Source organism: Homalodisca vitripennis, chromosome 4 (assembly GCF_021130785.1).
Source record: "Homalodisca vitripennis isolate AUS2020 chromosome 4, UT_GWSS_2.1, whole genome shotgun sequence".
Taxonomy (NCBI): domain Eukaryota; kingdom Metazoa; phylum Arthropoda; class Insecta; order Hemiptera; family Cicadellidae; genus Homalodisca; species Homalodisca vitripennis.
Window position 1 is genome coordinate 44910743 of NC_060210.1, and position 16785 is coordinate 44927527.

The window sequence follows — 16785 nt, forward strand, 5'->3', positions numbered from 1 at the left end:
CCTTAATAGGCCTTAGGCAGTGAGTACACCAGTGGTTCAAATGTTAAAATCCTTCGTAGATTTAAATATAAATTACATTTCAAAACAGCTAGAGGTTTGCCTAAGAATGAAACGTTACTTTAACTCAATTTAATTTTTAATTATTGTCTTTTGGGCCCATTTATGAGTGTGCCAGGTCAGTCTGTGATTTAGTTTCGTTTACTCGTAATCCCCACTTTCTCATACAACGTTTAATTCTATCAAGGTTACTTTGCAAACTTTCTGACGGTGTCACCGTATTATCTTGTGCAGATAGACTGCAGTGCCATCAACAAATGTGGGCATTGTTCGATGAGCTGTGGAAATATCTGCTGTACAATTAATATACAAAATCGGAGCAAGAGCGCTGCTTTGTGGGATTCCTAATTTTATAGTTCAATAGACCTGCTTTGACATCAATAAGTTTAATTTGGAATACCTTTCCAATAAGCATGGTTTGAGGGTGTTAAATTAAGAATTATGAAATGAAATTTTCAGTTTATAAATTCCAAAATTTCACAAAGGTCAAGAACTTATGTAATATCTAAAAAAGCCGAACTATATATATTTTGCTTTAAGTGTTTGCTGAATTATGTTGACTATTATATAGTCTAGTTCTGAGTGTTGTTGCCTAAATCCAAATTGATGATCAGGAACCAAATTTGTCTACTCAATTATTGGTCTACCTTTTTAAATAAAGAGTTTTCAATGTCTTTGATAGCATAGGCAGTAAAACCATCGGTAGAGACCCATATATCATGTGGAGGTTTGTATGGCTTTGGAACCATTATAATTTGTTCTACTTTCCACTGCTTCCAGAGAATAAACACTATAAGTATAATATTTATTAATAAAAACTCTTTTATTAAAAGGTCTGGCAGCATTTTCTGTTATTAGATCATATACTAGTGTATTTATGGATTTATTTGTTATAATGTTTTAACAATGGAGGGAATAAATGGTGCAACTTTGCAAAGGAATTTGTATAGCGTATTCCAAATATTTTAGAATTTCGATATCCTCATTCTTTTGATGAGATTTAAAAGAAGTAAAGACCTACTGTACTTACAATATTTTACTATTGGTTTTTGCATAAAATAAGCAGTGTAAGTGGAGTTTTTCTTTGTCCATCAATCATCCGTAATCGTAAAAGGATGGATGTGATTCATTGGGCTTTTCAGATACTTTGTTGACTACCGTAAACAATATTCAGTGGCTATAGTTTATGAAAACGATTTCGCATACTCTGGAAATCTATAATTTTTTAAAATAATCCGTTTGTTTTAAATGTGTATCAGCTCTATTAAACTGCATGATATCTAGTATATTCCCAATTCTACGTAGACGTCCTTCTGACACTACGATTCAATAGCCATATTATTTATACGTGCGTTAGGTGTCGTTTCCCATGCAGCATTCTTGTATATGGCATTGAATGCATAAATGGATTCTTCCAAATCGTTGGTAGTTTTTAAAAGTACTGATTTAGATTAGAATTAATTAAGATCCTAAAGTTGTACTAATTGGTTAGTTTGTAGTATAATGAAATAGGCTTATTCTTAGCACATAATTAATATTATCGTTGAGTGGCCAGGTGAAAGGACTAGGTAGTAGGTTATGTACAAAATATAACTGTTTAGAATTGTCTTCATTAAGAAATAAAATCTAACAAATATGGTACTCTGTGTCTATTAGAGGGCCAATATGTGGACAAAAAGAATAACTGATATTCAGAAATAGGTTGGTTTATTTTTCTTCTCCTTAACCAAAACTAATCGTGAATCCCAATTAGGGTGTTTTAAATTAGTCTTTCTCATTAGGAATTTTCTACGTATGCAAGGAATTTAAATAGCCTTAAATGTATCCTTTTCAATACATGATAAGGGGACAATAAACCACCGATACTGTTATGGGGCCATTTTCGTCTTAACGTCAACAATTAAAACCTGTCAATAAACTCGTTGAACTTTCGGGAGTTTTCTCCTGAGAGGGGTGAAATTATGTTTGGAGACTTTTACAAGCAATGAAACCCTTGTAGTTTACAATATAATAGTTTACCTTTGCACAGCACACATGTTGAAGTGTCACACTTTCTTTGGTACATGCGATTCGCATGATCTTCACACAACGAACGGATGCCGACAGTAATTTTCTTGTGCCCGCATTTCTGGCATCGCTTACACTGTATATTTATGAGAAGGTTAATAGTTATTTTATCAAATATTGAATATTAAACGCATCTTTGTTGTTTAATATTTGAATTTGGTTCTAGGTATACAAACAACATAGATGAAGGTTACTTGATTTGAAATGCGTAACATTAAAATTACGTGTCCCATCTGTTCGAGGCTGTACTTAATCATGGCTGTGTCAGTAATTTATGTTTTTCAAAACTACGCGTTGAGCTCTTTCTTGTTTTAGTTCAAATATGTGGAAGTTTCTCTTGGTTTCATTCCATTTGTGGACAACTTTTCTATTTGCTTCTGGGTTTTAATAAATAGTTTAATTATGGTTTGGTTCACAGTTTAGAAGCTATCGGTTTAAGGGTCTGTTTTATTGATTTGACGACGCATCACTAACGTTTTAATCAGGTAGACTTTTTTGTTCTTTCACCGTAGACCCAATGTTTCCAATTTTCCTAACCTTTTCTCCCATCTCCTCTGTAGACCTACATTGTAACAATCTAACCTTATTATAAAGTCTTATGGAATGATCATCCCGTTTAGATTTTTTTGAATCGAAACTTTCACCGCAATTGCTACTGCTCTTGTGTCTGGGATAATGGACTTGCCGACGTAACAAACCATCACAAGCCGCGTCTGCTTCACAATTCTCATTAGTGATGGTCCTCTCCACAGTTGTATTTTCAATCATCTCTATTGTCTGAAAGTAATTGTGATCTGAAAGTATTTATTTATTCCTAAAGCTTGATATCTCTGCTTGCAGTGAGTACATCGCTCATTTGATAGTCAATAATAATATGTAAAAACCCTGTTTTTGATACGTTAATCTTAAACTACTACTCTATTAAATCTATCATAGAAAGCGTTTTTAAACTATATACATCTAAAAAATAATTACCAATCACTGCAGAACTCAAAAGACAAACAAAGTAGTTCCAGTAATAAATTATATTAAGAGCGTAAAAAATCATTTATATTCTGAACTGTTTAATTCATAACTAGATCCACTACGTGAACAGGCGTAGCAATTAAATTGTACTGTTCTTAACGTACTTAGGTGGAATTAAAAAATCTAATATTGGATTTTTGGCCATATATCCATACTCGTTTGTATATTTTGCAAGAGTACCCAGGCAGTATTCTCACTGTGGTATAGACCAAGTACGTCAGGAGTCAGCTTGCCAATTATCGGATGATTCCAAATAAAGTACAAAATAAAAAAATACATCATTCATATTATTTGATTCAGGAATACGTCTCCTTGCAGCTTCCACCTCGAATTGGTTTCTTTATTTTTGCTCGTTTATAAATAAATAAATAAATATATATATACATATATATATATATACATATATATATATATATATATATATATATATATATATATACCTGTGCAGGACTTTATTTAATATGCACAGGTATAATATTTTCTGATCGATAACAGATAAATCAACAAGATTTTGTACATCAACACTACACCTAAAAATCTACTTTTTGAAGGAACTATCACTTTTCTGTAATATCATGGGGACGTCCACAGAGCCCTCACTTTTTACGATTCAATTATTTTGTATTTGGCCGTTTTTTTCACATATGTGTTTAAATAACCAACCTAACATATGATCGGAAGACCAAATACCTGTCAAATGACTTCTATTTACATTCATTAAATTTGTATTAATGGCAATAGCCGTTTATATATATATATATATATATATATATATATATATATATATATATATAAACGATATACGAGCAAGTACTTGTTGTGATTCAATGTATATCGAAATATATATATATATATATATACATGCTTATGTTGAAAATGTTCATCGACTTTGTTTAACCGCTAAAATTATATTTATTTAAAATACGCCTATTTATACTTCAAAACTACCGTGACTCAATTGTAGATGCTCACTAACAAAGGGCTATAGACTACGAGTCTATAGTTCGTTAAGTTCGTCTTTAAGTCGTTAAGTTAAGTTAGTTTAGAGTTAAGGGCATCCCCCAATGGCATTAAATAATTTACTGACGACTATTGAAATCTTGAAAACTATTCAATGAAAAAATACCCTGGAGTTTTGCATAGAAATTCGAGTTATTTCATTGATCCTCTTAGAAACTGTTTCGCTCTCTGACCCACAACACGCAATACTTTATGAACTTATTCCAACTATTTGAAACGAATATTTATTTGGTTTTACTCTTAAAATATGCTTGTGTTTGGGTTTTCTGTCCTTCGTTAATATTATTATTTTGTCTAAAATGTTACTGATGTATTTATGCTTTACACATATGCATTTTAGGATTGTCAATTCATTTTTGTATCTTCAGCGCAAAGATGTAAAGTACAGTATAGACGATGATATTGGATTTGACAATTGAACTGCCATAATTAGAGGGTTAGGTATCTCTTTAAATCTATCAGTTCATGAACTCTTGTTCTAAATTTTCATACAAAGACACGAATATATTTTTCAGTATTACAGGTACCTCTATTTTTAGATTGTTTTAAGAGCCATTGCAGAAAACGACACTCATAAAAAACAGGCAAGGCATTAACCCTCAGAAGCGCCTTTTTGCTTGCTTACTCATCTTAGATTCTACACCAAAATTTGTAGATGCATTCGTGAAAATGTTTGTAAGCTATTCTGACTCCTCGTTCGAGAAGTATTTTGGATATCTCTAGTTTCACGGGGTTTCAAACCCAATTACTGATTTAATTCTATCCTTGGGGATGTATTCCTCAAACCAAAGCTGCAATTTTTATACAAAGTTGTTTTAAGTTCATTTTTAAAAATCAATCCTTTCTCATACAATAATTTGTTGAAAGCAGGATATTGCCACCCTATAACATTGTTCTGGTTAAATATAAGCTCACAGATGACTTCTGTAGAGCTTAATTGTTTAAAACAAATATGTAAGAGCATTCTATTGTGTGTTCTTTTAGCGGCCGTGAGCCCTATTTAGCAATTTAAAATTTAGAAATTTAAAATTTTTTTAATATTTACTTAAACTTGGGTATATTTACCTGAATACTAAAGTAAATTGATATTACTTGTGTACTATCTATATGTTAAAAAAATTAAAACATATACACAGGCGAATCCTGGGTGAGGGAGGTTGGGGGTTGTAACCCCCCCCCCCCATTGATACAAATATTCAAGGTATATTTTAAGTTGTGTTAAACTGAAAGTATATTCTTAGTCGAACATTGTATCATAGTTCAATTTTGTTTTAATTTGTTTTTATAAGTTAACTATAAGAGCTGATATAATATAGTAAAACACAAGACTCGTGCTTCGTAATTTGTCGGAATGACGAGTCCGTCTGCGACCCATGTGGGGGTTGACAAATATCGTATAATATAATATTATTTATAGTGCATTATAATACAGACCTCACTTCCCGCGCTTCGAGTGAGAGACAACGAGCAGTGGCCATTAACGCCTACAGTCTTAAAATAGTTCTCATCGCTTTCGTTGACGCCAGTTGTTTATTAATGAACATCGATAGTGGCAATACTAACAAAAATAAAATAAAAGTGAAAAATCTCTAGATTGCTGATTTTACTACTTGAAAATATTATAACTCTTAAAAGTGATCAAATTTTACTCGCCATTACTGTCAAACTTCTCCGGTATTGTTTCAACCAAAGTTGTGTGTAATATATACAAAATTAGATCCTTATCAAAACGAGGTTTATAGTTGACCTACCTATAAAAATAAAAAATGAACTTTCAACCCGTTGGTGGGGAACTTCTGATATATCTGAGGTTATTGAATAACCCATTTAATTTATTTTATAACATATTTTAGTCAAATATTCACAAAAATTGTAAGTTTACAATCAAAGCAAATAAATATCGTGGTCATTTAAATGATATTTGACTTGAAGTTCGTATTTTCTTAATGTTTAATTTTACACACTAGAACATGGTTTGTGTACATCAATTTCAGGAATCAAAATAATAATAACAAAATAGGATAAGTGATAATTTTCTAGGTTGCCCTCAAAGGATTGTCAACAGCACGAATCAAGCCCCTCGTGCGATCAAATTTTACTCTAGTAGTAAGTTTTATGTTCAAAATTTTCAAATTTATAATAACTACTAATTCTGGTAGACTATTAATATGTAAAATATAAGTATCTTGATGTTCTCGTCTGTTAATTTCTAATGTTTTTTATTAAACAACTTTGGCTATAAAAAAAAATATTGATTTGTCTCTCAACATCTCTTTCATTTAATATTGTATTGTAATGTCCATGGTGCAGTGCTTTTCGATACTTTCCAAACTAACAATTATCAATTTTACTTTTTTAGGTTCAGGGTTCTTGCTTCTAAGAAACTGCTAAATAAAAGGCTAATTTGCTTTGTGAAAAATTAACAAAGATGTTGCCTATGCCGTGCCTCCCCTGTCAGATATCAGGCATCAGCCTGTAATTGTCTTAAACTGTAACCCAAAAGAATGTCTAATATGGCAATAAAGTCTTTGTTATCACAAGTATTATGACATTAAATAATAATAGTAAATAATAGTAAAAATAATAAATCTCAAACAAATTTATTTTTCACCGATTATTCGTGTACACTCATTAAATATTACGGTAGTTATTAACGGATCGCTATAACGTGTTTCTGTCAAACTTGTGTATGAAAACAAAAATTACACAACCAACGTAACGAAATATCATGCTTTGTAAATAATATTTAACTTATAGTTCATATTTTTCTGTCTATATTTGTTCATCGCCGACCGTCAGCCTCGAATTTGCGTAATGTACGCAGTGTACGTCAACGGTCAGCCGCGATAAAAAACACAATTACTAATTTCATGTCTCAAAATCGATGCAGTTGTATATACAGTAAATATATCCTTTATAAAAATGCACGTCAATTTATGTCCCTATATTATTTTGACAGGGATGACATGGTTTGATATTTAAAAACATATTAATGTTAAATACAAATTATTAGAGTAATAAAAATATACTCCTATATTTTCAAGTAAAATATATGAAAAATATATGTCAAAGATATGTATCCTAGGAGTTCATTTTAGAATGTATAAATTCTAGGTAAAAGGTGGAGGACGCGTCTTTCAGTTCTTAAGATGTAGCCATTTTCCTAGCCTCTGCAATTCTCATTAATACAGCGTAATTTTCTTGAAGTATTTTTGTGTTATTTGGTGGTCTCCAAAAGGGTAATTTTTCGTTTATTTTATAGCCGTTTTTGTAGAGCATTAAAAAAGAATAATTATAATGATGCTCTCAGACGGCTGTAAAACGTATACATTTTAATATTACAAGCATTTAACATATTTCGGGGGGGGGGGGTTCTCCCGTACCCTAGCATGACTGCGAGGTACGGAAAATATGTAGTGGTACTGTAACTCCCTCCCCATGAGGTCATCCTAGATTCGCCTATGAACATATATAAAACTAAGTAATTACATACAATAAGATAAGTACGAGTTTTATAATATAATAATTTATCCTACGTTTTTCCTTTTTCAGTAGAATATCAGCGTACATTTTGGCAACCCCTGTCAATTAGGAGGTGCGCATAAACCGATTAAGTGAAGTGTATTCAAATTAAAACTAAATGTTTAATTCAATTTATACTGTCACAATATAGAGATTTATTGTTTTCACAATTTAATGTATTTTGGGAGATACTTACAATAATGTATGACAACAGTTTAAATGAACCATTTCCCCCTTTATATTTTTGAAGGAGGGAAAACTGCACTACACACAAACAGATCCATATTATACTTTAATTTACTTCATAAATTGTAATACCCACAAGTAAATGATCCGGGTTCGAGTTTTAGGTGACCCAGTATTTTTTCTAGCTTTTTGGAGGTTATAGTTATACTGTTATTAAGTTATACTATAGGTAAAATTTAATTTAATTGAAAACACAAGGAATAATTCGTTGCTGTAAGAACTAACACGACAAAAGATAATAAAACAGTAATAAAAACCCTTCAATAATGAGCTGTTTTGAATAATTTAATTTTAAAATACTTGACAGCTTTACATCCATGTGGGTACCATGTTCCATTCCATACTATATAATTTAGTTCGTAAATTGCAATTAGAAATCTAGTTCTTAGCCTTTTTAAAGTTGGTTAAAATATTACTAGTATTAGTAGTGCATCGTACTTATTTTTATTTGACAGATACACCGATATCTTATTCATTTACGGCGAGATGAAGGCAGCGATATGTCACTGTTGAAGAATATATTATAACTGTTTTCAAAGTGTAGGCATGACCACTTTTGCGGTAACAGTTTAATTATTATATTGGTAAAGTACGCCATTACCCAAAGGGTGAAAAGTGAGGTTAATTGCGTTATCTATTTACAAGACTTAATGTTCTATACTAATGTACGTATTTAAATAGAAACACAAACCAAGAAAATCTCGAATTTACCCTAGGCAAATTATAGTGTAATATGGGTGAAGATGTATTCTCATTAGATCCACAATTGAGGGCATTACGAACTACGATGTTTTAGACACGATGTATGAACACGGTGGAGCAACCAAGTTTAAAAAAAGTAACTAGCGTAGCCATGATGGAGAGGGCTAAATCAAATGTGAATGCTGAGTTTAGCTCCGGTTCACATTCCTCTTAGTTCAGTGTCAGAAATCGGTGTTAAAATAGCTCTCCTGAACTAATTTCAACAACATAAGGGATACAGTGGTATGTTTGTCTTCAGCCCAGCTGTGATTTGGCAACAACCTCTTAAATGTCGATCATTTTTGAGCGGGTTGCTCTAGTAAAAAATTAAAATAAATAAATTTTCACAAACCCTTATAACTTGTTTATTTGTTGTACCACTTTGTGTCAGTTATGTTTGTGACGGTTTTGTTTGCAGTTAGAGGTTATGTCTGTTTAGTGAGAGTTCTTACCAGTGTAGTGATTAGGTTTAGTAATACGCTGTGGCTATATGGCCGGCTACCGTCTGTTGATTAGACAGACGGGCAATGGGTGGTGACGTCAACCGTGACGTAACGGAAGGGCGCCAACAACTGTCACCTTTACACCATTGCCTTAGAAATATAAAAAACACAATTTGTAGACTATTTTATTAATTGCATATTATGCGTTGGTAACGTATTGAACGGTAATGTAATAAAAGTGTACGCTTAAATAAATTAAAAAGAAGAAATATGTAACTAAAAATTAACCATGTACCAGAATCTACACTTCGTAGTTTATTAAGATATAGTTTTGTTTCTCGCAATTTTACTGGAATGTTTCAATTAATAGTCATTAAGAGAAATCATAATTAATTATAAATAATTTTTGTCATATTAAATATGTATGTCATTTAATAGCATAAAATAACTGGAACATTTGTTTTATGTACTAATAACACTCAAATGGTTATGATTTCATTGTATATTGTATGTAAGTGGTAAGAGGGAAATTAGTCTCTCATCTTGAGATATTTGAAAATTCTTCCATTTACCGATTAAAAATAGTTTTATTATTAATCACTTATGTATTATCAGACTTTAGCAGGACTGTAAGTTCTTATAGAAGGGATCTTGGTACAGTTTAAAGTATATAGCATACAGTGTACATCACTACATAACTTTTCTATTGTTTTCGGCAAAATACTGTCAGTTATACAAACGTCTGGATGAGTCAAACAGATGTAAAGTAACACTTAAACTGGAACTTGAAATGTTATACATCAATGTATAATTCTCATTCATTGTTATAAAACACAGGGATGTGTCATTACGATAACAGATAGGATTATCTAGAAAAGTTGGCATCTTACACGAAAGAATTTTGAGCTGTTGACTTACCATAAAAAGAAGCCTGAATATGTTCATTAAGATGTGACTGGCCAAAAACGGAAAATTGCGTTAAAGCAATAACAGTCTAGAGAAAGTTATAAGAGTTGTATACGACATCTCAACGAAACAACTGATGGCATCTCACACCCAGCACAACTGTCGTAGATCTAATGCATTTAACGTGGATGATACAGACAGTTCTTTTCATTACGACAATCCCTTCCGCTTTCCCATTACTGTACAATAAATTTCGGGGACTGATGTTTCCTCAAGCTCAAAATTCTTATTTAACCAAAAACGATCATGAAAATTCCTAAAATTGACTCTAAATATGAAACTTGAATTATTAATTATAATTAGGAGAGGCAAACTAAAATAAACCCGTAGAATGCATTATAAGAAAATTATTAAAATGGAATTAACTGAGAACTTACAATATTTATTAACTTTCAAAAAATGAGTAAAAATAAGTAATTCACTTAATAGAGTTGTAAGAGGGATTGGACGTAAGTCACCAATGCGGTATAATGCTGTTACTAAAATGTGACAAATAGGTCTTTGTAAGCATCCAAATTAAATATTTAGTTATAAAGTTTGCATGATAATGTTTACACGGATCAATACTGTGCACTTTATAACCAAAGGATAAGATCACTGTATATTTCTAAAGATTTACAATTTTATACGTAGGCTACTTGTAATTTAATTTTTGTTGGTATTCACACTTATGGAGTTTAATCACAACTATGAAGTTTGGTGCACAATATTGAGTACCTATATTTAGGGTATAGACCTATTTCATGAAATATAGTTCTTCATGAAATGCAAAATTGTTCTCGAATCACTTATTCTTAATTGAATATGGTCCGTATTTTCTTTATTATTGATAAAAGTTTTCAAGTGTTCAAAAGAACTAAACATTCTACAACCCGCCATTTTAATAACAATGCACAGTGCTAGAGCTACTTCAAAACCTTTGGCGTCACAGTCTGTGACGTCATAGTCGTTCCCGTTCTTTGAAACCAAGACCGGTGACCGGGCATATAGCCACTCCGTTAGTAATAATTCAAATTAGGAAGAAACAATATTTATATCCTTTTGTAATAAGAAAAAAAATTACATCAGTTTTCAAAACTAGAACATTCGAGTTAACTATTGAAAATGTGAGTAGGGTAATAATTCTAATTGTTTGAATTATGTAAGGCTATAATAATCATATTATGTTTGGAATTTACAACTATACTTATTATCACAAATAACTTAATATTAATTCTACAACAAATATGCATAGTATCTTTTTTTTATATAACTGTTACTTCTATTTAGAGATTTGTACAAATAGTATTTTTAGAGATTTGCAAAAAACTGTATATCTGTATCTTTAAACCTCCCTTCCATCACTCAGCTCGCCCCACTATGAGGGATTTTTAGCATGGTTATGAGTACCCTTTCAGAAGCAGATGTACAAGTTTTCAAAACTAGTAGATTATTCCCTGAATTTTACTAATTGGTCAGAATTATAATGTTCAAATATAACATGTATGGCAATTAAAATATTTTGATTCAAATTTTTGTTTTGTTGTAATTTCTTGTGATATAATAAACTATCCAATTTTTGTTTACTTCAAACTTAAGTACAGTTATGTACATGCATAAGTAAATTTTTATACAGTAAATCTTACTTTTTACTCTTTATTGACACACTTTACTGCTTACTGTACAAGTTTCACTATACACAAAGCATTCTTTAAATGATTCTCACCTGTATAAATTTTTATGTCAAAAAATTTGATTTGACAAATTTATTCTTGACAACAGAAAAATAAAAGTATACATAAATGATTAATAAATAATAAAAGAAACATAAATTATCTTTCTCTTTGATAAAAACGAATTTCTAAACATTACTTTAATTTATTAATTAGGCCTATTTTAATAATGTTATCAAACTAAGGAATACATACATTTTAAATCTTACCTCAAACCATTTTTATTATGTCCCTGTAAAGGCTGGGATTTTCTCTCAAATCAAATGCAACCATTTGGCATTTCCATTTATGCCTAATAAAATTATGTTAGCACAGTTATTCACATTTTTAATGCATATGCCAAGTATTTGCATATTTCCAAAATTATGAAAAGAAAGAATTGATCAGGGCACTTAATAATTTATATAGTTTCAAAAAGATGTGGGACACTTTTTTTTGTAAATATTTTATACTGCAAAATACATACAAAATGTGCTCTTTTTTTACTTATTCTGTGATATTGTATTTTTATTTATATGAATCAGTGTTTTAAAATACAATTACTGCTTTGTAATAAACCTAGATTTTCACAAATGGTTGTTTGTTCTGGTCATTTATATGTTTTAGGCAGATAATTTAGTTATTCATATACTGGTGCAAATGTTGGTTCAGTCACTTCTTACTTGAATAAACTGTTACAATGTATTTTGCTGTTGAGGACTGGCTATTTTCTAAACCACATCACCACCTAGAACTATTCCAAATCAGCAAGAAAACAACTGTTCACTTTAATAATTGTATATAACCATCTACTCGACCTGTGATGTTGTGTGCAGGAGACGAAGTGGTTGAGTGGAATGGCCGGTCACTACAAGGCAAGAGCTATCAGGAAGTCTATGACATCATTGCTGAATCCAAGCAAGAGCCCCAAGTAGAACTGATTGTAACTCGAGCGCTACCAAACCGAAGAGGTTCGAGTTACCGGGGACGTTATCCCACCTCCCCAACCTCGACCCACAAAGGTTAGAACTCTGTGTCTTTTATAATCTTTGCCAAACATAACAACTACAACAAACAAGATTTAAACACAGTTTTTTGAAGTATTACTATTTTGATTGCTTTGAATATAACAAATATTAGTTATTAAACCGTATAAGTGCTATAAATAATAGATAGCATGACATGGCAGTAACTTTCTGGAAGTTATCTTGTGTCCAATAAAATAGAGCAGTGAGTAGATGTGACTATGGTAATAGTTATAATATAATACTGAATATTGAATGTCTTAGTACACATAGTGGAAATATTGTGACCATCCCTTCTTAACTTCTTAAATCTTTAACAAGGGTGCCAAAGGATAACCAAATGAGTGAGCATGACCTTTGTCTTTGGATCCCACATGAGGGAGAACAGAAATTGTCTTAGGGTAGGAGTCCAACAGATCTATGTGTCTCAGTAAAAATACTGAGGACTGTATATATTTTAGGTACAAAGACCAAACAAGTTGAAACTATGTACAAAAATGTATCTTATAAATATCTCGGGTAAGTATGTTTAAGTGTACCTTGGTATGCCATTTCAATCCCATATGGTAGCTGTTCAAATTAAAAAAAAATCTCAACTCTGTTATTTATGGACTTGGAGAAAACATGTATATATAGAACTTTGGTATGTTAGTCTTATTTTACGATTACCAGTTCAGTGTTATACTCCCCAGAGGTCTGTTACCGTCCATATACACCCCAGGCACACAGCATATGTTGTGTGCACTTATAAAAAGGATAGTAATGAAAATAATATCAAAGCATTGGAAAATATTCACTATACTAATTGTTTTTTAAATACATTATTATTTTTTTTTTCGAGTTGAAATGGTAGAATTCAAATAAATATTGTCCTTTGCCACCTTTCTTTTTTTAAATTACCTAATAATTACAATTATTTTTTCTGATAAAAATAGTATTTATAATGTCGTTGAATTTTATATTTTAGTTTAAAACTAACATCCTCTTTCAAATGATAATTATTGTAATTTGTATAAAATTGTGCTATACATTATCATTATACCTATAATTTGTTCTAAAACTTTAATAAATCCCTTGCAAAAAAATATTTCTTCCGCCTTTGGAAGAAAGTTATATTTCACATGTGGCTGTCATCCTGAAGTACAAAATTGATTATGCATTATTATTGTGATGTTTAATTTGTACCACACTGATGAGAAGAACACTCTTAAAGTTGTCATGTTAATATACTCGTAACACTTTCGAGCACTTAGAAACTCCATCATCTTTAAACCTTACAAGATAAAAATCGTATGAAGCATATTGTTTGTAAAATCGTGAACTTGATTTACAAAATTTGTAACCATATTCACTTATAACTTATAATTGTATATTTTAAAAGTATTTTAATGGCCACCGTCTTGAGAGCTTGAGATTTCAGAAAATATTAATAAAAATTCAATTTGCTTGAAATTAATAACAATTTTATAAAAGGGTTATTTTGATTTGTATTGTGAAATACGCAATATAAAAAAAGGTGTATGACTGCTACTTGAAGCCTTTTTTTGTTTAAGACTAGCAAACCAATTTTTTTCAAGTAATGCATAAGTACCATCTTAGTACCACTATTTCCACAATGTTACTCAAAACTTTTTACCTAAAAACTTTATAAGATATAAAAATCTACGTAATAACAAATGTTATTATAAGTTACCTGATAATTAAAAACACATTTTTGTTTTGCTCTACATTATATAATAACTGACGTATTATAATAATTTTGTTTCCAAAGTTTGATCAGCTGCCATGTGTTAAAACTTCAAGAGATGTGAAACATGTGTTAAATATAAGAGTTATTTAACATACTTAATCATTTAAAAACATTTATTGTTTTCAGTCTATATAATTGAATTAAGTTTTGTACAAATGCAAATGGCCACCAATTTGAAACTTTTTATTGGTTATTAATAGCTAAAAACCTCAGCCATGCTATGTACAAATACTGTCTGTAGCAAGTCTAATCTGAATCTGTTGAACAATAAAGCAGTTTTGGTTTTTATAATTACTTTGGTAATATTGTTGTGTACTATTCACAACTTTGTACAGCCACTATTGGACATCTGGAGATATGTCACAATAAACATTATTGTAAATAAATTGAAAATCTAAAACAAGTTTTGTTTTGCTCTACAATTCATAACTAAGATTTAATCATTCTTTCTCAAAAAAGTGCAAGTATAAAAATGTTTTATAATTACCTATTTTCAAAACAAGCATTTTTTTTGTCTATATTGGGAATTAATAAAGATTTGACTTTTCACGACTACAAATTATTGGTTTATTGGCCACCAACTTTTATTGGTTTAGACTTACTAACTGACTCATCCAAACTACGAGGGGTATTAGATAAATAAGGTTCCCATGATTTTTTCAAATAGACAGCTCTATATTTCTACTTAGTGTTATACATCAATTTAAAACTTAAGAGTTAAGCTATTTTTCCACATAATCACCGTTTTTGTCCAAACACTTTTGTAGACGATGCTCCAACTTTTCTATCCCCATGTTGTAGAATTCTGCCGCCAATCCTTTGAGGAATCGAGTAACCTCTTCCTTGACTTCATCATCGGTACTGAAGCGTTGGCCACCCTATTGTTCCTTTAATTTTGGGAATAAGTGATAATCACTTGGGGCTAGGTCTGGGCTGTAGGGGGGATGGGGCACAACAGTCCAGCCAATATTTGTCAGCAGTTCTTGAGTTTGACGTGAGACATGAGGTCGAGCGTTGTCATGGAGAAGCCTCACACCACTGGACAATTTTCCTCTGCGGCGGTTCTGGATCGCGCGTTTCAGTTTTCTTACTGTGTCGCAATATCTGTCAGAGTTTACTGTGGTTCCTGTGAATGGTGATTCTCCGATCTTCAAGCAATATTGTCTCAACTTTTTGAACAACTCCATCTGAAACTGAAAGCCGTCCACTTCGGTTTTCATCGTGAATTTCCATGTGGCCTTCACTGAATTCTCTACACCATTTCCGAACGTGCTGAACAGATATGCAGTTTTCCCCATAAACTTCGATTAACTGACGATGAATTTCAACAGGTGAAATCTGTTTTGCATTTAAAAAAACGTATCACAACACGAATTTCGCATCTGGCGGTAACAACGATAGGGAGCTCCATCTTCGAAAGCAGCTAGGCCGGCACTGTTGGACGTAGCGAGGCGAGAGTGGTATGGATATAGAGAGGGACAGCTGATGAGTAAGACAGTGTTGCCAGATTTGTCCCAACATATCGCATTCTGTCTCGGCGGTATAGGGAACCTTATTTTTCTAATACCCCTCGTATATACAAGTACTAACTATCCCAGTACAAATTTTAGTCTGGATCTATAAAAAATTACAGCAGCTATCATGTTTATAAGTTTGCGTTACTTTGCATTGGCCCATACATATACATTCATATACATATATATATAATTCAATATACAATACATATATATATATATATATATATATATATATATATATATATATATATATATATATATATATATATATATATATGTATGTATATATGTACATGTGTATATATACACACACACACACACACATATAAATTTTATATTATACAATTGAAACATTGTCAAGGACAGTGCAACTTAGTGCAAGTCAGTCCATCCTTCTTAAGTGTATACAATGTACATTTTAGTCAAGTACGAAAAGTTAATTAAAGATTAAGATATTCGTGTAGACTTTGGGATATGGTATTTATTGCTGGGTTACAGTTATCAAAAAGAAATTTAATTTTTTTAAATATATAATAAAATAATCTTTAAGTAATTTTAATAAACCATAAAACAGAATATCAAAGGACTTGATAGGACTTAAGAAAAGAATTATTGTACACACAGACTGCCCTTTTAACTTTTAACCCCAAAATCAATAGATTTCTTCCTTGGACCAAGAGGAACCTTTGTACCGTGTTTCAAGTGTTTAGAACT

The 16785-nt window shown here is 31.2% G+C and overlaps 1 protein-coding gene across 9 annotated transcripts in view; it reads left to right on the forward strand.

The window, feature by feature from the left end:
* The window catches only part of LOC124359254 (regulating synaptic membrane exocytosis protein 2), a 206148-nt gene that overhangs the window by 100512 nt on the left and 88851 nt on the right, over positions 1-16785 (forward strand). For 8 of the 9 annotated variants that reach the window (XM_046811843.1, XM_046811844.1, XM_046811846.1 and 5 more), the window contains exon 6: positions 12616-12801. The exons of the other annotated variant lie outside the window; for it this stretch is intronic. In XM_046811843.1, coding sequence (XP_046667799.1) covers positions 12616-12801 — 186 coding nt within the window. The remainder of the gene's footprint in view (positions 1-12615; positions 12802-16785) is intronic. 9 annotated transcript variants of the gene reach the window in all.